The sequence below is a fragment of the Nerophis lumbriciformis genome, linkage group LG14 (assembly GCF_033978685.3).
Source record: "Nerophis lumbriciformis linkage group LG14, RoL_Nlum_v2.1, whole genome shotgun sequence".
In the NCBI taxonomy this organism is placed as follows: Eukaryota; Metazoa; Chordata; class Actinopteri; order Syngnathiformes; family Syngnathidae; genus Nerophis; species Nerophis lumbriciformis.
In genome coordinates, this window is record NC_084561.2 from 10503247 (window position 1) to 10523823 (window position 20577).

General features: G+C 37.4%; 1 protein-coding gene across 2 annotated transcripts in view; it reads left to right on the plus strand.

Annotated features, from left to right (window-relative positions):
- cyldl (cylindromatosis (turban tumor syndrome), like) overlaps positions 1-20577 on the plus strand; it is a 35086-nt gene that overhangs the window by 9807 nt on the left and 4702 nt on the right. For both annotated transcript variants that reach the window (XM_061976071.2, XM_061976070.2), the window contains exons 4-13: positions 5392-5479; positions 5555-5718; positions 7158-7317; positions 7492-7645; positions 10142-10252; positions 14770-14861; positions 14941-15004; positions 15176-15308; positions 19752-19860; positions 19963-20081. In XM_061976071.2, the coding sequence (XP_061832055.1) occupies positions 5392-5479; positions 5555-5718; positions 7158-7317; positions 7492-7645; positions 10142-10252; positions 14770-14861; positions 14941-15004; positions 15176-15308; positions 19752-19860; positions 19963-20081 (1194 nt within the window). The remainder of the gene's footprint in view (positions 1-5391; positions 5480-5554; positions 5719-7157; positions 7318-7491; positions 7646-10141; positions 10253-14769; positions 14862-14940; positions 15005-15175; positions 15309-19751; positions 19861-19962; positions 20082-20577) is intronic.

Sequence of the window (20577 nt, forward strand, 5' to 3'; positions counted from 1 at the left end):
AGTTTTTTTCAAAATTTTACCCATCCCGCAATATCCCTAAAAAAAGCTTCAAAGTGCCTGATTTTAACCATCATTATAAACACCCGTCCATTTCCCTGTGACGTCACATAGTGAAGCCAACTCAAACAAACATGGCGCATAGAACAGCAAGCTATAGCGACATTAGCTCGGATTCAGACTCGGATTTCAGCGGCTTAAGTGATTAAAAAGATTACGCATGTATTGAAACGGATGGTTGTAGTGTGGAGGCAGTTAGCGAAAACGAAATTGAAGAAGAAACTGAAGCTATTGAGCCATATCGGTTTGAACCGTATGCAAGCGAAACCGACGAAAACGACACGACAGCCAGTGACACGGGAGAAAGCGAGGACGAATTCGGCGATCGCCTTCCAACCAACGATTGGTATGTGTTTGTTTGGCATTAAAGGAAACTAACAACTATGAACTAGGTTTACAGCATATGAAATACATTTGGCAACAACATGCACTTTGAGAGTGCAGACAGCCCAATTTTTATCAATTAATATATTCTGTAGACATACCCTCATGTCAGCAGGCCAGGGAAGCTAGGGTCGATATTCTTCTCTTGATCATCTTCGGTGGCATAAGGGACGGTGTGAGCCAAGACATCCAGGGGGTTTAGCTCGCTCGTCTGCGGGAACAAACTGCCGCCATTGCTTGCCGTGCTACCGAGGTCCTTTGTCCCTGAATTGCTCACACACTCCGGCAGATTCAATGGGGGTCTGGCGGCAGATTTCTTTGACTTTATCGTTGGAAATGCATCTGCTTTGAGTGTCGCAGGATATCCACACATTCTTGCCATCTCTGTCGGAGCATAGCTTTCGTCGGTAAAGTGTGCGGAACAAACGTCCAATTTCTTGCCACTTTCGCATCTTTAGGCCACTGGTGCAACTTGAATCCGTCCCTGTTCGTGTTGTTACACCCTCCGACAACACACCGACGAGGCATGATGTCTCCAAGGTACGGAAACAGTCGAAAAAACGGAAAATAACAGAGCTGATTTGACTCGGTGTTTGAGAAAATGGCGGATTGCTACCCGATGTGACGTCACAACGTGACGTCATCGCTCCGAGAGCGAATACTAGAAAGGCGTTTAATTCGCCAAAATTCACCCATTTAGAGTTCGGAAATCGGTTAAAAAAATATATGGTCTTTTTTCTGCAACATCAAGGTATGTATTGACGCTTACATAGGTCTGGTGATAATGTTCCCCTTTAAGGGGAACTGCACTTTTTTGGGAATTCACAATCGTATATGATTTTCTTTTTTTAAGCATTCCAATTCGTAATATACAGCAAGTACGAGGTGGCTGACAATGCAGTGAATAGGAGTAGTATTGCGCTAATTGTCAGGTTCAAACACTGATGACATTTTTTAAACAAGACAAGAGGCAAAGAATTAAACAGAGACAGAATTCAATTTGGACTCAATTGAGGAGAGTCGCCACAGTATCTCAGCACGCTCTGGCGAAAGATTGTACAACTCCTCCTTTATTAGACTTTCTCTGACCACATGACCACAGCTGCTTCCAGAAGGGAAGTGGGTCGTAAACAGCGTTGCCTTTGCTTACAGAACAGTTCAAAAGATAAGGTCGTAACCACTTCACAGAAAAGGTCGTAAACGAGTTCAAAAAGAGGTTCGTAAAACAGTTCAAAAAGGAGGTTCAGGAAGAGGTCGCCTGGAGGGGAGTCTGGTCCTGCTTCCTCTACGCTTTGAAGTCCTTGGGTTAGAACAATATCTTTCTGTTGATTACCATACATGAAAGAAAACAGAACACCTTCATTTTGCTTCCCCCCCTACACAGTGGAGTTTTACGAGCCTTACTCTTGGTAGGTTCCAAAGACAGCTTTTGGTCGTCTCACCAAACACTCAATGTAACACAAAGTTTTTGTGATAACTTACAAACAATTATTCTAACACTAATAAAGCCCTCTGACATCATCCAAAAAGCGCCAACAATACTCCATTTACATTTTTGGGCTGAATATTAAACACGTATTAGCAATATTGTTATTATAAGCGCTGACGCCGGGGAACTACTTTTAGCGGCACCGTGATCACCGTTGCTGCTATTGACAAACTGAGCCGGTGAGCTGCTGCATTGCCTCTGTGTTGGTAAAAGTTCATTATAAATGATAAATAATGCTTCTCACTTGTATCGGAGAAGGTTGTGGCCATAAACCGAAAAGTTTGTCAACTTTGACATTCAACTTAAGCCAGGTGATGGCGCAAAATACATGCTTGTTTTGTTTTTTGTTTTTTTTACTTGCATGAGGATTATGATTTATTCTTCATCTAAACGGGAAAATATAAACATCCCATCAGTCTGCATTCCATTGAGAGCAAACATTGATCAGTCAGTGATTGTTTTGTTATGTTTCTTATGGCCGTTGAGGAGGCCGAGGTGATGTCCTCCGTGGTTTTTTTTAAGTGACAAAAAAAATATTTGACTGACTGCAAATATACTTTGTGTAGCACATTGTTTGCGCTGTACAACATCATGTGATAGATCATCCTCTCTCAATATACAATCTTTGTTCCTGCACAGCCTGCTACAGCTTCCAACAACGTAACGCAATAAAGCATACTTGCCAACCTTGAGACCTCCGATTTCGGGGGGTGGGGGTGCGTGGTCGGGGTGGGGCTGGGGCGTGGTTGGGGGCGTGGCTAAGAGGGGAGGAGTATATTTACAGCTAGAATTCACCAAGTCAAGTATTTCATATTTATATATATATATATATATTTATATATATATATATATATATATATATATATATATATATATATATATATATATATATATATATATATATACAGCTAGAATTCACTGAAAGTGAAGTATTTTCTATATATATATATATCTATCAAGAGGGACAGAGACAGCGCACAGTGCATGTGGATCACATGTTACCATGGCGAGAAAACATGGAGAGACTGGAATGTAATAGAGTGATCTATGTTTGTCTGTTGCCATCTCCTGGTGAATGTTGGCTATAGCGTACTGTGGTTACTTTTTGGTTGGCCAATGATTTACGTTGTGTTGCGCACCTGACGTCAAGTGTGTGATTCTGTTCTGAAGTCTACAGTAAAGAGACGTACTTCATCCCCTCGCCTGTTTATTGCCTCCAACTCAATATATTACAACAACATTGCTCCATGCGGACCCTCCAGGTCCGCATGGAGCTGGAGGGGGCGTGGCCTCCAGGTCCGTCTGAATTTCGGGAGATTTTCGGGAGAAAATGTGTCCTGGGAGGTTTTCGTGAGAGGCGCTGAATTTCGGGAGTCTCCCGGAAAATCCGGGAGGGTTGGCAAGTATGCAATAAAGTCCATTTTTACTTTAAACATTATCCGACCCGAAAAATTGCTGTCAACATAACGTTAACATTAAATCTTAGTGACGTAACTAATTTTGGTTTCACATGAATACGCCATGAATGTGAAATGCTGTGGGTTTAATAAAGTTGTCGTGTCAGTGAGAACACGCTCTCTGCATTGGGCTTCGCAAAAATTTTACCCCAAATGTATTCCTGGCCACGTCATGCTCTGTCACTGATTAGAAAATGTAGACAAATGTTCCCCCTTCACTTCCAGTGGCTTTGTGGCGGGCGTCATTAGTACTTGCTTTGCATAGCAGAAGATCTTGGGTATGAATCCCGGTCGTGGTATAAATTTGACTAGAATATGGGGGTCTAGAACTCCCAAACTTTTCCTATTACTTCCTTGCATATAAACTATAATATATATTAAAATGTATCAATCCCACTTTATTAGATAATTTATGGTTAGAGATTGAACAATCACTCAGCCAGGAGATCCCAATTTCTAACTTGCCCTTTATTAGCCAAATTCTCCGAAAACACAACTGCTTTAAAAGTATTATTATACGCACTACCTTAACAGCTTGGTGAGAATTTTTTTAAATAACTGGGTCCTCGTTCACTCCCTGCCAATTTACCCCTATTTGGAATAATCCTGATTTTCTGTTTAACAAGAAACCATTGTACTTTCCAAGATGCTATGATAAGGGAGTCAGATGCATTGGGGATATCATCAATGGAAACAGTTTTATCTCTTTTAAAAGTTTAATAACACAATATGCATCAAATCCTAGCAAATTCCTAGAATATATACAAATCAAATCTGTAATCAGCGCAAGATTCAACAAAACAACATGGGAAAGTAATCCCACCACCGTTAAATTCTTCAAAACATCTGCCCCCAAAGCTTTATCCAAATTATATGCTCTCTTATCAAAAATAGATAACACAATAGGTATCCCAACTTCCAAATGGCACACAGACGTATCCACTAGCTGTGACCCAAAATTCTGGAAACAAGTATGCCTCAATACTTCTCGTTTGATTAAAAATCCAAATTTATGACTGATTCATCTCAAAATACTTTACAGAATACATTACACCGGTCTAAGAATGTATAATATGGGTTTAGCTGACTCTAACATTTGTGTACACTGCTCAGATAATAAGGTAGATAACTTTATATGATTTGCCTGAGAAGCTGGACAGGACAAAAAAAAAATACTATGTTTTTTAAATGTGTGTTTTAATTATGTTAAAATTGTTTAATATGCTAAACTACAGCCTATTAATAAAAAAAAGGTGGACAGTTAAAAAATCATGCTGATTGTCAAAGATGTTAGATAATATATAATGTGATAGTTCTATCAATGAAAGCTTTTATTATTTAAATGCTGCTGGGATACACATGATTTCAGTCTTTTAAAGCTTCTCTTGGACAACCAATTTTTGACCTTGGTATTTGTCAAATCCTAGTTACGGCCCTGTTTGTACTGTATTTGTACTTACTGGATCTGCTTAGCACACAGCTTCACAAACTTGTAGCTCATCCTCATTATATCCAGACTCAAAAATATAAGGTTCTGGATCATCATTTGTCCCAAAGTTGTTTTCGTTCTCTCTCATGAAGTCTGCCATGATTAGTAGTGTTGTTGTTGTTGTTGAAGGGAAAAGCAAACGTTGTAATGCGTCTGTGAAATTAATGTACTGCTGTGTGCTTAAAATGAGCAAAATACGTAAATATTACATGTGCTTATGAATGTGCCTGTTAAAACATTACATATTTACTTACAGCATGTATATAAAACCGTGATGGAGGGGTTTTTGGGGGCACAATGATGTAATTATTACCATTGACTCCATTGTTACATTTGCAAGCTTTCATTTACAAGTTAGAATGCATAAATAAAAAGAAAAAGGTGTTCTTTCTTGTCCCACATAAGGATTGTGAATGATATGCAAAGTTCCAAAAAAAAAAGTGCAGTTCTCTCTCAATGTCAGAATACAGTCCATGTGTTTTGCAACAGTTTCATGGTTGTCTTTATGTTTTAAGGACAGCGATGCTTCTGGGAAGACGAGCGAAATTGAAGTGCCGGTTCAGTTTGTCGTTAAAGGAGAATTGCCTTGTGGTTGGAACTTAGGTAAACAATCCCACAATATTACCAATTGTTCTGATTGCTCTAAAAACACTTGACCCAAAATGTTTGTTTCGACAGAGTCAAAGCTGATAGACGTTGATACCTCTGCAGTGGATCAAAAATGTGGCTTGGATGTGAATTCGCTGGTGGAGGTGTCTTTGGCTGCAGGCAACGCATACGGAATCATCCGTTGGATTGGCAACCTTCCTGGTCGGCGGCACGTAATGGCTGGACTTGAGCTTGTAATGCAACATCGTATTACTATCAATATTGAAATGTGCTTCCAGTACTACTTTATTTGGTTCTGTGACGCAGCTCTTAACTCAAAACAGTCATTTAAATCCATTTAATTAGTGTTCGGCTGCCCCAAAGCACATTATATACACACGCATGTATATATATGTGTATATATATATATATATACATATATATATATATGTATATATACTGTATGTGTGTATATATATGTATATATGTATGTAAATATATATACATATATATGTATATATGTATGTACATATATATATGTATACATATGTATATATATATGTATGTATGTATATATATATATACTGTATATACGTATGTGTGTATATATATGTATATATGTATGTAAATATATATATACATATGTATGTATATATGTATGTACATATATATACATATATATGCATATACATATGTATATATATACACATATATATGTATGTATGTATATACATGTATATGCATATACAATATATACATATACATATGTATATATATATTTATGTATTTATATATATATATACATATATATGCATATACAATATAAACATATACATATGTGTACATATATATGTATGTGTGTGTATATATATATATATATATATATATACACATATATATATATTTATATGTGTATGTATGTATATGTGTGTGTGATTTTTATATTTATATATATATATATATATATATGTTTAATCAATTTGCAATGCAGTCTTGTGAAAATGATGGAAAGCGCCACGCTACATAGCAACTGATCCTGTGGTCAAAGTTGGAATTGCCACAAAACACATTTTAAGATATTCAACACTCTACTGCCATCTGACAGCTAAAGTGGATAGTGTAAAATTTGTCACGTTTCATGTGTCAGGTAAACAGTGACAAATGGGGCCATATGAATCCCCTTCTCACTGTAATTATCCTAAAACTAAAATAGGTTGGGGTTAGAGCTCTGTCTATATAGTGCTGGCTTTAGAATTCTAGCAGTTTTCATACAAGGGGTGCTCCCATGTTATCACAATGTATCCTTGCATGCTAGCTATTATAATAGTTGGCATATGCATTTCGTTGGGACGCTCCCAAAATTCAAATAAGCAGCAGTTAGAATTTGCGTAATGCCTGTCTTATATTATGATACCGATCCTACCATGGTTAAAACAAAACCACCAAATCGGTACCAATTGTGCCAGAGTTTAGCAACAGGTAGCAGTCTTAAATCAAATATTCGTTGGAAATGTTGTAGTTATTATTATTTACTATTATAATCACTGCGAGATGGTTTGATTGTCATGCCTGCAAACAGTTTCAAATGTGAATATCGATATGGCTTTGTTGGTTTGTACTTGCATGACAAGTCCTCAGTCCAAAATGAGTATTTATTCTCATTTGACCTAACGACATTGTTCTATGTTCTCAGGAGGAGGACATGGGACTCAGTGACGGTACCTTCAAAAATATGTGTTTGTTCCGGTGTCCTCCTGGGAGAGCCCTGTTTGTGAAGTTCAGCTCTTGCCATCCTGACGCCCGGTTCCTGAGTGACGGTGACAAAAACATGACACCCAAGGACGATGTCGCAGGTGTGTATAAAATGTAACGTATAACAGGTCTTTCTGTGTTTGCATGTTCTTTTTCTTCTCCTCTGGGGCTTTTAAATGTGATGTTTGAGTTATCTCAGCAATAAAGTCGCCATCAGTCCACTCAGCTGGGATAGGCTCCGGCCAACTACCGTTTGTGTGTTTGCACACATGCAGGTGAACTTTCAGACAGAGAAGGACAGCGCAGCATTGCAAAAATGGAGCCTATCCCTCCCATCAGCGCCGATCAAGTTCACAAAGTTCTGATTGGACGAATGAAGGGGATCCAAGGACACCATAACTCCTGCTACATAGACGCTGCCCTCTTCAGGTTAGTATGACCAGTGTTTGTATCAGCGTATGGATTATCATCCCACTCCCACCTGACCTGTGCGCACGTGTATACCACAAATCTAACTTGTAGAGGAGCGATCGCATTACAGGCGTGTGCGCGTGTTGACGCTGGCCAAAGCTGTAAACCTGAAGGAAACCCCGAATTTTCTCTAAATGTTTTGTGTGCACGTCAGTGTTGTTACCGCTTGTTCATAACACAGGTGTCCAACTTAAGGCCCTGGGGGCCTTGCTTTAGCCCGTTACATCATTACAGTGGCCCACAATGTCATTTTATTTTGTCTGCCAAGTTATTATATGTGGTCCGCTACATATATTTTATGTGGTCTTCCACAATATTTCAATGACTCGCCACATAATTTTATGTAGTGATGTCCGATAATGGCTTTTTTGCCGATAACCGACATTCCGATATTGTCCAACTCTCAATTACCGATTCCGATATCAACCGATACCAATATATACAGTCGTGAAATTAACACATTGTCATGTCTGCGTGATCATGTTTTGTTTTAGTCATGTTCGGTTTTGTTTTTGGACTTTTTGTGCACTTTTGTTTTGTTTTGTCACCATAGCAACCATTAGTTTTCACCTGTCACGTCACGCACCTGTTTCACGTTTTGAGTCACGCACCTGTTTTCGTTAATCATGTCTGTAGTATTTAAGTTCATTGTTTTCAGTTTGTCTTTCTGGTGACATCCCGCATTCATACCCCTGTCACACTCTGTCTACCTCTGCGCACTTCATGCCATGTCCAAGTAAGTTTTTTCTATGAATGCCACAGTTAGTGTTTTTGTTTAATTGTTCAAAGTTTTTAGCCCACGTGCAAGTCTTTTTGTTTCGTTAGTCAAGTTTGTACTTCCGCCAGTGAGCGCGCCTTTTGTTCCTTTGAGTGTTATAAATAAATATGTATTTACCTTCACGCCATGACCAGTCCAGCTTTACTTGCATCTCGGGAAAACAAACACACCATAGTCCACGTCTTGACACACATTATGCCTAATTTTGTTGTGATGCCCCGCTGGATGCATTAAACAATGTAACAAGGTTTTCCAAAATAAATCAACTCAAGTTATGGAAAAAAATGCCAACATGGCACTGCCATATTTATTATTGAAGTCCCAAAGTGCATTATTTTTTTTAACATGCCTCAAAACAGCAGCTTGGAATTAGGGACATGCTCTTCCTGAGAGAGCATGAGGAGGTTGAGGTGGGTGGGGTTGGCGGGGCGGGGGGTGTATATTGTAGCGTCTTGGAAGAGTTAGTGCTGCAAGGGGTTCTGGGTATTTGTTCTGTTGTGTTTATGTTGTGTTACGGTGCGGATGTTCTCCCGATATGTGTTTTTCATTCTTGTTTGGTGTGGGTTCACAGTGTGGCGCATATTTGTAACAGTGTTAAAGTTGTTATGAGGCCACCCTCAGTGTGACCTGTATGGCTGTTGACCAAATATGGGTTGCATTCACTTGTGTGTGTGAAAAGCCGTAGATATTATTTGATTGGGTTGGCAAGCAAAGGCAGTGCCTTTAAGGTTTATTGGCGCTCTGTACTTCTCCCTACGTCCGTGTACACAGCGGCGTTTTAAAAAGTCATACATTTTACTTTTTGAAACCGATACCGATCATTTTGAAACCGATACCGATCATTTCCGATATTACATTTTAAAGCATTTATCGGCCGATAATATCGGCAGTGCGATATTATCGGACATGCCTAATTTTATGTGGTACTCCACATCATTTATAGTGGCCCGCCACGTTATTTTATGTGGTCAGCCACGTCATTTTATGTACTCCACATAATGAATATGCCCTCCACATAATTTATTGTGGCCCGCTATGTCATTTTTTTTATGTTCCTCTCCACATAAGTAATATGCAGAAAGCACTGAATTTTCTCTAAATGCTTTGTGTGCACGCCACAGTTTTGTCAGCGTTTGTTCAATTTAAGGACTGGGGGCCAGCTTTGGCCCGTTACATCATTTAATTTGGCCCAAAACATCATTTTATTTTGTCTCCCACAATATTATACGTACATTATTGTATGTGGTCTTCCACAATATTTCAAAGGCCCACCACATCATATCATGTGATCCCCCACTTCATTTATTTTATGTAGTCTGCTAAATCATTTGTTGTGGTCCGCCACATCATTTTATGTAGTCCGCCACATAGAGGGGGGGTTACCCACATATGCGGTCCTCTCCAAGGTTTCTCATAGTCATTCACATCGACGTCCCACTGGGGTGAGTTTTTCCTTGCCCTTATGTGGGCTTTGTACCGAGGATGTCGTCGTGGCTTGTGCAGCCCTTTGAGACACTTGTGATTTAGGGCTATATAAATAAACATTGATTGATTGATAGTTTAATATGCCCCACTTGTCATTTCATGTGGCCCGCCACATCATTTAAAGTGGTCCTCCACATCAATGGAGCTAGCAAATGTGTGTAACCTTGTTCTCTTTCTTCTTGGCTCCTCAGTTTGTTCTCCTGCTCGTCCGTGTTGGATTCCATGTTGTTCAAATCAACACCACCCCAAGATGGCGCCATTCAGACAACACTGCTCCACGATATTGTAACCCCCCTCCGAAGGTAACTCTAATGTAAAGAATGTGGTGAAAATAATTTGGTTTATTTTAAAATGCGGTGAAATGACTTTGGTTTATTATAGTGCAGCAAAAATATGTTGGTTCATTTTAAAGTGTGCTGAAAATATGTTGGTTTAGTATAATGTGTGGTGAAAATATGTTTGTTTATTGTGAAAATATTTTGGTTTATTATGTGTGGTAAAACTATTTTGGTTAATTATAATCTGTGGTAAAAAAAAATGTTTTAGTTTATTACAACACATGATGAAAACAATTTGGTTTATTATGAAAATATATGGTTTATTATGATGTGTGGTGAAAATGCTTTCGTTTATGATAACATATAGTGAAAATGTGTTAGTTTATTATAACGCGTGGTTGAAATACTTTGGTTTATTGTGAAAATATATGCTTTATTATAATGTGTGGGGAAAATACTTTGGTTTATCATAACATATAGTGAAAAGTTGTTGGTTTATTATAACGTATAGTGAAAATATTTTGGTTTATTGTAAAAATATATGGTTTATAATAATGTGTGGTGAAAATACTTTGGTTTATTGTGAAAATATATGGTTTATTATAATGTGTGGTGAAAATACTTTGGTTTATGATAACATATAGTGAAAAGTTGTTGGTTTATTATAACGTATAGTGAAAATATTTTGGTTTATTGTAAAAATATATGGTTTATTATAATGTGTGGTGAAAATACTTTGGTTTATTGTGAAAATATATGGTTTATTATAATGTGTGGTGAAAATATGTTTGTTTATTGTGAAAATATTTTGGTTTATTATGTGTGTTAAAACTATTTTGGTTAATTATAATCTGTGGTAAAAAAAAATGTTTTAGTTTATTACAACACATGATGAAAACAATTTGGTTTATTATGAAAATATATGGTTTATTATGATGTGTGGTGAAAATGCTTTCGTTTATGATAACATATAGTGAAAATGTGTTAGTTTATTATGATGCATGGTTAAAATACTTTGGTTTATTGTGAAAATATATGCTTTATTATAATGTGTGGTGAAAATACTTTGGTTTATGATAACATATAGTGAAAAGTTGTTGGTTTATTATAACGTATAGTGAAAATATTTTGGTTTATTGTGAAAATATATGGTTTATTATAATGTGTGGTGAAAATACTTTGGTTTATTGTGAAAATATATGGTTTATTATAATGTGTGGTGAAAATACTTTGGTTTATTGTGGAAATATATGGATTTTTTTAATGTGTGGTGAAACTATGTTGGTTTATGATAATACATAGTGAAAAGTTGTTAGTTTACTATAATGTGTAGTGAAAACACTTTTGTTTATTGTGAAAAGATATGGTTTATTAGAAATTGTGGTGAAAATTAGTTGGTTCATTATAACGCACAGTGAAATTGTGTTAATTTAATTAAAATATGTGGTGAAAATATGTTGGCTTATTATGAAAATATATGCTTTATTATATAATGTGTGGTGAAAATACTTTGGTGTATGATAAAATATAGTGAAAAGTTGTTGGTTAATTATAACGTGTAGTGAAAATGTTTTGGTTTATTTTGAAAATATATGGTTTATTATAATGTGTGGTGAAAATACTTTGGTTTATTGTGGAAATATATGGATTTTTGTTATGTGTGGTGAAACTATGTTGGTTGGGACGGCGTGGCGCAGTGGAAGAATGGCCGTGCGCGACCCGAGGGTCCCTGGTTCAATCCCCACCTAGTACCAACCTCGTCATGTCCGTTGTGTCCTGAGCAAGACACTTCACCCTTGCTCCTGATGGGTGCTGGTTAGCGCCTTGCATGGCAGCTCCCTCCATCAGTGTGTGAATGTGTGTGTGAATGGGTAAATGTGGAAGTAGTGTCAAAGCGCTTTGAGTACCTTGAAGGTAGAAAAGCGCTATACAAGTACAACCCATTTATCATTATTATCATTTATTTATGATAATACATAGTGAAAAGTTGTTAGTTTATTATAATGTGTAGTGAAAATACTTTTGTTTATTGTGAAAAGATATGTGTCAGGTAAATATAGTGAAAAGTTGTTGGTTAATTATAATGTGTAGTGAAAATATTTTGGTTTATTGTGAAAATATATGGTTTATTATAATGTGTGGTGAAAATGCTTTGGTTTATTGTGGAAATATAAGGATTTTTTTATGTGTGGTGAAACTATGTTGGTTTATGATAATACATAGTGAAAAGTTGTTAGTTTATTATAATGTGTAGTGAAAATACTTTTGTTTATTGTGAAAAGATATGTGTCAGGTTCAAACACTGATGACATCTATTAAACAAGACAAGAAGCAAGGAATTAAACAGAGACAGAACTCAATTTAGCTCAATTGAGGAGAAAAGCGTAGACACTGTACCCTTTTACAGTGCCATCCCATGCTCTGACGAAAGATTGTACGCCTCCTCTTTTATTTGGACTTTCCCTGATTACATGGCAACAACTGTTTCTAAAGGAAGGGGGTCGTAAACAGCCGCTGCCTTTGGTCACAAAACAGTTCAAAGAAAAAGTCGTAAAACAGTTCAAAGAAAAGGTTCCTGGAGGGAGGTCAGGCCCTGCCTCCTCTCCGCTTTGTAGATCTCGGGTCAAGATAAAATCTTCCTGTGGATTACAATACATCAAAGAAACCGGCACCCTCATGTCGCACCCCATCCTGCACAGTGGAGTTTTACAAGCCTTTTGCTTGGTAGGATCAAAGACAGCTTTTGTCCTCTCGCAGGGCGAGCTGAACTCAATGTAACACAAAGTTTTGTGATAACTTACATACAATTATTCTGACTATATGGTTTATTATAAACAGAGGTGGGTAGAGTAGCCAGAAATTGTACTCAAGTAAGAGTACTGTTACTTTAGAGATTTATTACTCAAGTAAAAGTAATGAGTAGTCACCCAAATATTTACTTGAGTAAAAGTAAAAAGTATGTTGTGAAAAAACTACTCAAGTACTGAGTAACTGATGAGTAACATACACACACATATCATATATATATATATATATATATATATATATATATATATATATATATATATATATATATATACATATACACATATATACACATACATTGATATATACAGTATATCATTTATATTTATTTATTTTGCCGTTTTTGTTTACATGTTAAAGGTGTTTTAATGAGTATACATGCATGTTTAACACATATAGATTCCTTTCTTTCATGTTGACAAGAATATAAGTTGGTGTATTACCTGATTCTGATGACTTGCATTGATTGTAATCAGACAGCAGTGCTTAACGTCCACGTTTTCAAATGCAGGAGAAAAAAAGTTCCTCCTTTCTGTCTAATACCACATGAAAGTGGTTGGTTTCTGGTATCTTATTTGTCCAGCTTCCATATTCGTTTTCACACACTTTACAAGAAATACATTGGCGGCAAATTCCGTAGCTTGCTAGCTTGTTTGCGCTGGCTTTCGGAGACTCTTATTTTGAAAGCGCAGGCGCGATGGAGCGGCACTTTTATTGTGAAGACAGGAACTGTACAGTCAGTCTTTAGGCTTGTGACGGGATGTACGTTTGAAATAAAAAAGTGTCTTTTTTCCTTCACACTTTTGATTGATTGATTGAAACTTGTATTAGTAGATTGCACAGTACAGTACATATTCCGTACAATTGACCACTAAATGGTAACACCCCAATAAGTTTTTCAACTTGTTTAAGTCAGGTCATGTGACCGCCTGGCTCTGTTTGATTGGTCCAACGTCACCAGTGACTTCATCTGATTGGTGGAACGGAGTCAAACGTCACTAGTGACTGCATTTTATTGGTGGAACGGAGTGAAACGTCACCAGTAAGGCAGGCACTATGAAGGTCTGTCTGACAGACCAAAACAAAGAAAGCGTGCATTAACAGATCGATAAAAATTAGTAGCGAGTAGCAAGCTGAATGTAGATAAAAGTAGCGGAGTAAAAGTAGCGGAGTAAAAGTAGCGTTTCTTCTCTATAAATATACTCAAGTAAAAGTAAAAGTAAGTTGCATTAAAACTACGGTACTCTTAGAAGTACAATTTATCCCAAAAGTTACTCAAGTAGATGTAACGGAGTAAATGTAGCGCGTTACTACCCACCTCTGATTATAAATTGTAGTGAAAATGAGTTGGTTCATTATAACGCACAGTGAAATTGTGTTAATTTAATTATAATATGTGGTGAAAATATTTTGGTTTATTATGAAAATAATATGGTTTATTATATTTTTGATTTACTATAATGTAAGGTGAAAATACTTGGGTTTATTATAATGTTTTGTGGAAATACTTTGGTTATTGTGGAAATACTTTGGTTTATTATAACGTGTGGTGAAAACATTTTGGTTTATTATTATGTGTGGTGAACATACTTTAGTTTATTATTTGTGTTGATAGTACCTATTTTTTCTAATTCTCATGTATAGTAAAGATTTGCTGGTTTATTATAATGTGTGGAGAAATATACATTGTTTGGCTTATTAAATAAGTTGGTTCATAAGGTGTGGATGTTTTACAGCGAGGGTTTTGTGGAAGGTGGACATGTCATGAAGCTCAGGCAGCAGCTACAGAAACATGGCTGCAGCAACTCCTTCACCACTGACGAGAAGGGTGAGTTTATTCTGTGCTTTTATTTCACATCCAAGCAGAAATAATTTCTCTTGTGTCAACATCTGCTGTTGTCTTTTAGACCCAGAGGAGTTTCTCACCGTCATCATGCACCACATTCTCGCACTGGATCCTCTTTTGAAACTGTACGTTTTGATGTGTCATGTATTATTCTCAAAAAAATACTCCTAATGATTCAATGACAACTTTACTTTTATTTTGGATGTGACTTTTTTAGGTCTTTTACCCGAGAAGATCACATACTTAGAATATAAGTTAAGTTTTAGTCTTGAATAAAGTGTATCGTCTATATTCAGGTCAGCTGGTGGTGAAGTACAAGAGAGTTACTGCTATCAGATCTTCCTGGAGCAGAACCACAAGTTGGTGCTGCCCACAGTGCAGCAGCTACTGGAACATTCCTTTCACAGTGCTGGACTCAAACTGGCAGAGGTAAAAGGGACTCCCTGAGTTCTGAGCGACTTTTTGTGTTAATAATGCAGATGGAGTAGAGATGCGCGGTTTGCGGACACAACCGCGGAGTCCGCGGATTATCCGCGGGTCGGGCGGATGAAATAAAAAAAAAATTAGATTTTATCCGCGGGTCGGGTCGGGCAGTTGAAATAAAAAAAAATTAGATTTTAAATAGATTCAGGCGGGTGGCAGTTAAACCAATTCGGAAATATATATACATAGTTAAATGTTGTTACCCACATACGAAAAACGAGCAGGCACCTGCAGCACACCACAACAGAAGAAGAAAAAAAAAAGGGATGGCAACGCCGGTAGCAAACGTGGTACGCGACAAACTAAAAAAGGGAATACTAAAGACCAGGGGAAAAAAAGGCCAGAAAAGTTAAGCGTGGACTCGTTTTTATGAGGTTTTAAATCAGGATGATAGTAATGCTGGCTACGTGATTTGCAAGAGCTGCGACGCTGTTTATGTCTACGACAGTCACAAAACCGGGACATCTAACATGGTGCATCACATTTGTGCAAAACCCCGAACCTCCACAAACACCCTGAGCATGAGCAGTTTCGTCCGCCGTGATCCCAGAAGAGTGCCACAGGATGTTAAAACAAGGCTTACAGATGCATGTGTGAACGCAGCTGCCTGCAGCAGTTTGAGTGGCGCGAGCGCGCTTGGAGGTGCGCTCAGCGCGGCTCCCAGATGATTGCGCACTGGTGTGCGTCTGGGCCGTGACAGCGTGGCACGCATTGAATGTCTCTGCTACATTGGATCAGTCTCCTTTCTTTAACAGGCAAAAGCTTTATAACCTCACTAATGCCTTGCATCGTCTATATTAGATATATAACAACGGGCGGGTGGCGGATGGCGGGCGGGTGCGATTTTGATTAAATGTTAGTTCGGGTGGATGGCGGATGGTTGACGACTTTTGTGATGCGGTTGCGGATGAAATAATTGCGCCTATCCGCGCATCTCTAAGATGGAGCTACAGATTATTCAGTTTTGACTCAAGCATTAGAACTCTGTAAGACACTAAAATTGGTCTTGGACCTTGCACGGTGTGGCTCAGATGGCAGAGCGGCCTGCCAGAAACTTGGGTTCCTGGTTCAAACCTTGCTTCCGCCATCCTAGTCACTGCCGTTGTGTCTTTGGGCAAGATACCCCAGTGCCACCCACACTTATGTTATTATAGCATAACTATAGATAATGGGTTTCTCAATGTAAAGCGCTTTAAGTCACTAGTCCTTACTGAAAGACATGTAGATACTAGGGGTGTACAAAAAAATATCGATTCACACCAAAATCGCGATTATTAATCATCGTAACTGAATCGATTCATAATTTTGAAAAATGTATGTGAAAAAAAATTATCTTTTGACTCAATTTACAAAAATACATTTTAGGCCATCTCCATACAACAAAAAAAGCGTTTCTAATCAGTAATGTGTTTTGAAAATTGTTTTTATAATTGTTGTACAAAAAAAATATCGATTCACACCAAAATCGCGATTATTAATCATCGTAACTGAATCGATTCATAATTTTGAAAAATGTATGTGGAAAAAAAAATTATCTTTTGACTCAATTTACAAAAATACATTTTAGGCCATCTCCATACAACAAAAAAAGCATTTCTAATCAGTAATGTGTTTTGAAAATTGTTTTTATAATTGTTGTACAAAAAAAATATCGATTCACACCAAAATCGCGATTATTAATCATCGTAACTGAATCGATTCATAATTTTGAAAAATGTATGTGGAAAAAAAATTATCTTTTGACTCAATTTACAAAAATACATTTTAGGCCATCTCCATACAACAAAAAAAGCGTTTCTAATCAGTAATGTGTTTTGAAAATTGTTTTTATAATTGTTGTACAAAAAAAAATACTGCACATTGTGAGAATCGTGTTGAATCGAGAAGCGATTCTGAATCAAAGATTCACACCCCTAGTAGATACAGAAACCTAATCTGAATTATAGGATTCCAAAACAAAACATTGCAGGCCTGAGCTAATAAAGCATGGGTCCCCAAACTACGGCCCCAAACATCGTCCACTATCTGGCCCGCAGGACATCCCAATTTAAAAAAATATATATATACTGTGTGTATATATATTCATATATATATATATATATATATATATATATATATATATATATATATATATATATATATATATATATATATACACACACAGTATTAATATCCAGCTGGTCAGGCAAGTTATATTGTTAATGTAGATGCCCATATCTGCTGTACAGATTTATTTTACAAAATCGATGTATGGGATGCTTCTCTTATTGCCTTATATGTGTTTGACTTAATTAAATGATTTAATACATTTAGTGTTTGGCGCAGCCGGGCTGGAGCAGGAGGGATTAGAAAGAAGAGGGTGAAAAAAAGAGGACAGAGGAGGGAATTGTGGGGACAAAAGGGGAACAATACAACAACATTAAAAATGTGTGTGCGTGCGTGCGTGCGTGCGTGCGTGCGTGCGTGCGTGCGTGCGTGCGTGTGTGTGTATGTGTGTATATATATATATATACATACATTACCGTATTTTTCGGAGTATAAGTCGCCCCTGCCGAAAATGCATAATAAAAAAGGAAAAAAACATATATAAGTCGCACTGGAGCCCGGCCAAACTATGAAAAAAACTGAGACTTATAGTCCGAAAAATACGGTATATATATAATGTATATATAGATATGTAATGTATGTATACATAGATATGTAATGTATATATGTATATCTATATAATAATAATAATAATGGATTACATTTAATATAGTGCTTTTCTATTATTAGATACTCAAAGCGCTCACAGAGACCCATCATTCATTCACACCTGGTATATATATGTATATATATATATGTATATGTATGTATATATACATGTGTATATATATATACATACACATGTGTGTATATATATATATATATATATATATATATATATATATATATATATATACACATGTGTATATATATATATCCATCCATCCATCCATCCATCCATCCATCTTCTTCCGCTTATCCGAGGTCGGGTCGCGGGGGCAGCAGCCTAAGCAGGGAAGCCCAGACTTCCCTCTCCCCAGCCACTTCGTCCAGCTCCTCCCGGGGGATCCCGAGGCGTTCCCAGGCCAGCCGGGAGACATAGTCTTCCCAACGTGTCCTGGGTCTTCCTCGTGGCCTCCTACCGGTCGGACATGCCCTAAACACCTCCCTAGGGAGGCGCTCGGGTGGCATCCTGACCAGATGCCCGAACCACCTCATCTGGCTCCTCTCGATGTGGAGGAGCAGCGGCTTTACTTTGAGCTCCCCCCGGATGGCAGAGCTTCTCACCCTATCTCTAAGGGAGAGCCCCGCCACCCGGCGGAGGAAACTCATTTCGGCCGCTTGTACCCGTGATCTTGTCCTTTCGGTCATAACCCAAAGCTCATGACCATAGGTGAGGATGGGAACGTAGATCGACCGGTAAATTGAGAGCTTTGCCTTCCGGCTCAGCTCCTTCTTCACCACAACGGGTCGATACAGCGTCCGCATTACTGAAGACGCCGCACCGATCCGCCTGTCGATCTCACCATCCACTCTTCCCTCACTCGTGAACATATATATATATATATATATATATATATATATACATTTATATACACATTTATATATGTGTGTGTGTATATATATATATATATATATATATATATACATGTATGTATGTGTGTGTGTATATTTATATATACACATGTATATGTGTGTGTGTGTATATATATATATATATATATATATATATATATATATATATATATATATATATATATATATATGGCATGCAGCCCTCTTGTTCCTTTCAAGAAATATTCGACAAGACTGTGAGGAAGCAGGGTCTTAAAATCACCCGTGACCCACACCACATACTTCATAGTGAAATTGTGTTGATGGTAAATGGTACAGAACAGCAACATACAAACTCAACAGGTATAGATTTTCCTTTGTCCCACTGGGAATAAAAGCACTTAACACCAGAAAACTACTGTAATAACCGGATGGAGTAATAAGGAGTGCAAAATTGGGATAGTGCAATACGGGAGGTGTGCAATACGGGGGAGTGTAATGTGTGATCTCATAACTAACTGATATACCTGCACACTGTTCATTGTCGTCACTGTATTGTCGGATGAATTGTATGTATGTATGTATGTAAAACGTTGTGTCTTGATGTCCAAGACAAATTTCTCCTCGGGACAATAAAGCTAATTATATATATATATATATATATATATATATATATATATATATATATATATATACATATATATACACTATTATATATACACTAATAATACAAACAATGTAACAGTTTGCACATGCTCTTTAGCACTTATTTGGATCTCAGTAGATCAGAGCCTGTGTTATCAATTACAGGTGCCACCCTGCCTCATCCTTCAGATGCCTCGCTTTGGGAAGAAATTCAAGATGTTTGAGAAAATTATTCCCTCCCTGGAGTTAGACATCACTAACCTTCTGTCTGAAGGTAAACACTATACATTTCAATTAAGTTTTAAATATAATAGAAGGAGTTTTAAACATTGACAAACGCAGCAGATACAGATATATGTGTTCTTGGATGTTTCAGGTCCTCAGCAGTGCATACTTTGTGGAAAGTTGGCCCAAGAAGAGTGCCTTGATTGTTTTGAAGAGCCTGTTTTTGGCTGCACTGGATGCAAAATCTTCTGCAGTACATGTTCTGCTCAGGTTGGCAATGTTAACTGGACATGAGAGTCATTGTTTTACTTTGTCCCATCAGTAGTTTACCAGGACAGGTGGGGAAACTACTAATACTAATAAACGTAATCACGAAGTGTCTCAAGAAGATCACAAAAATAATTGGTAAAAAAATACACTTCTTATTAATATTTAAATAAAAGTAGGCAGGAGCTTAAAACTAAATTTCAACATGTTTTGGAGACTTGCTGACCACTTTTCAATTAGAGTATTTTGATTTGTTACCTCAATTATTTTAACCTTTAGTTAAGGGGTCATATTATGATTTTTTTCTACATTTAAAACACTTCCTTCTGGTTGACATCAGTGTTTCTTAACTATAGGGCCAGGGCTCATTGTTGGGCCGTGAGCGCCCCCTTCAGCTGCCAAAAAATATCTGTTTCGGAACCAGCCTATCTTGCCGATTGTATTGTACCATATGTCCCGGCAAGAAATCTGTGTTCAAAGAACTCCGGCTTATTAGTGA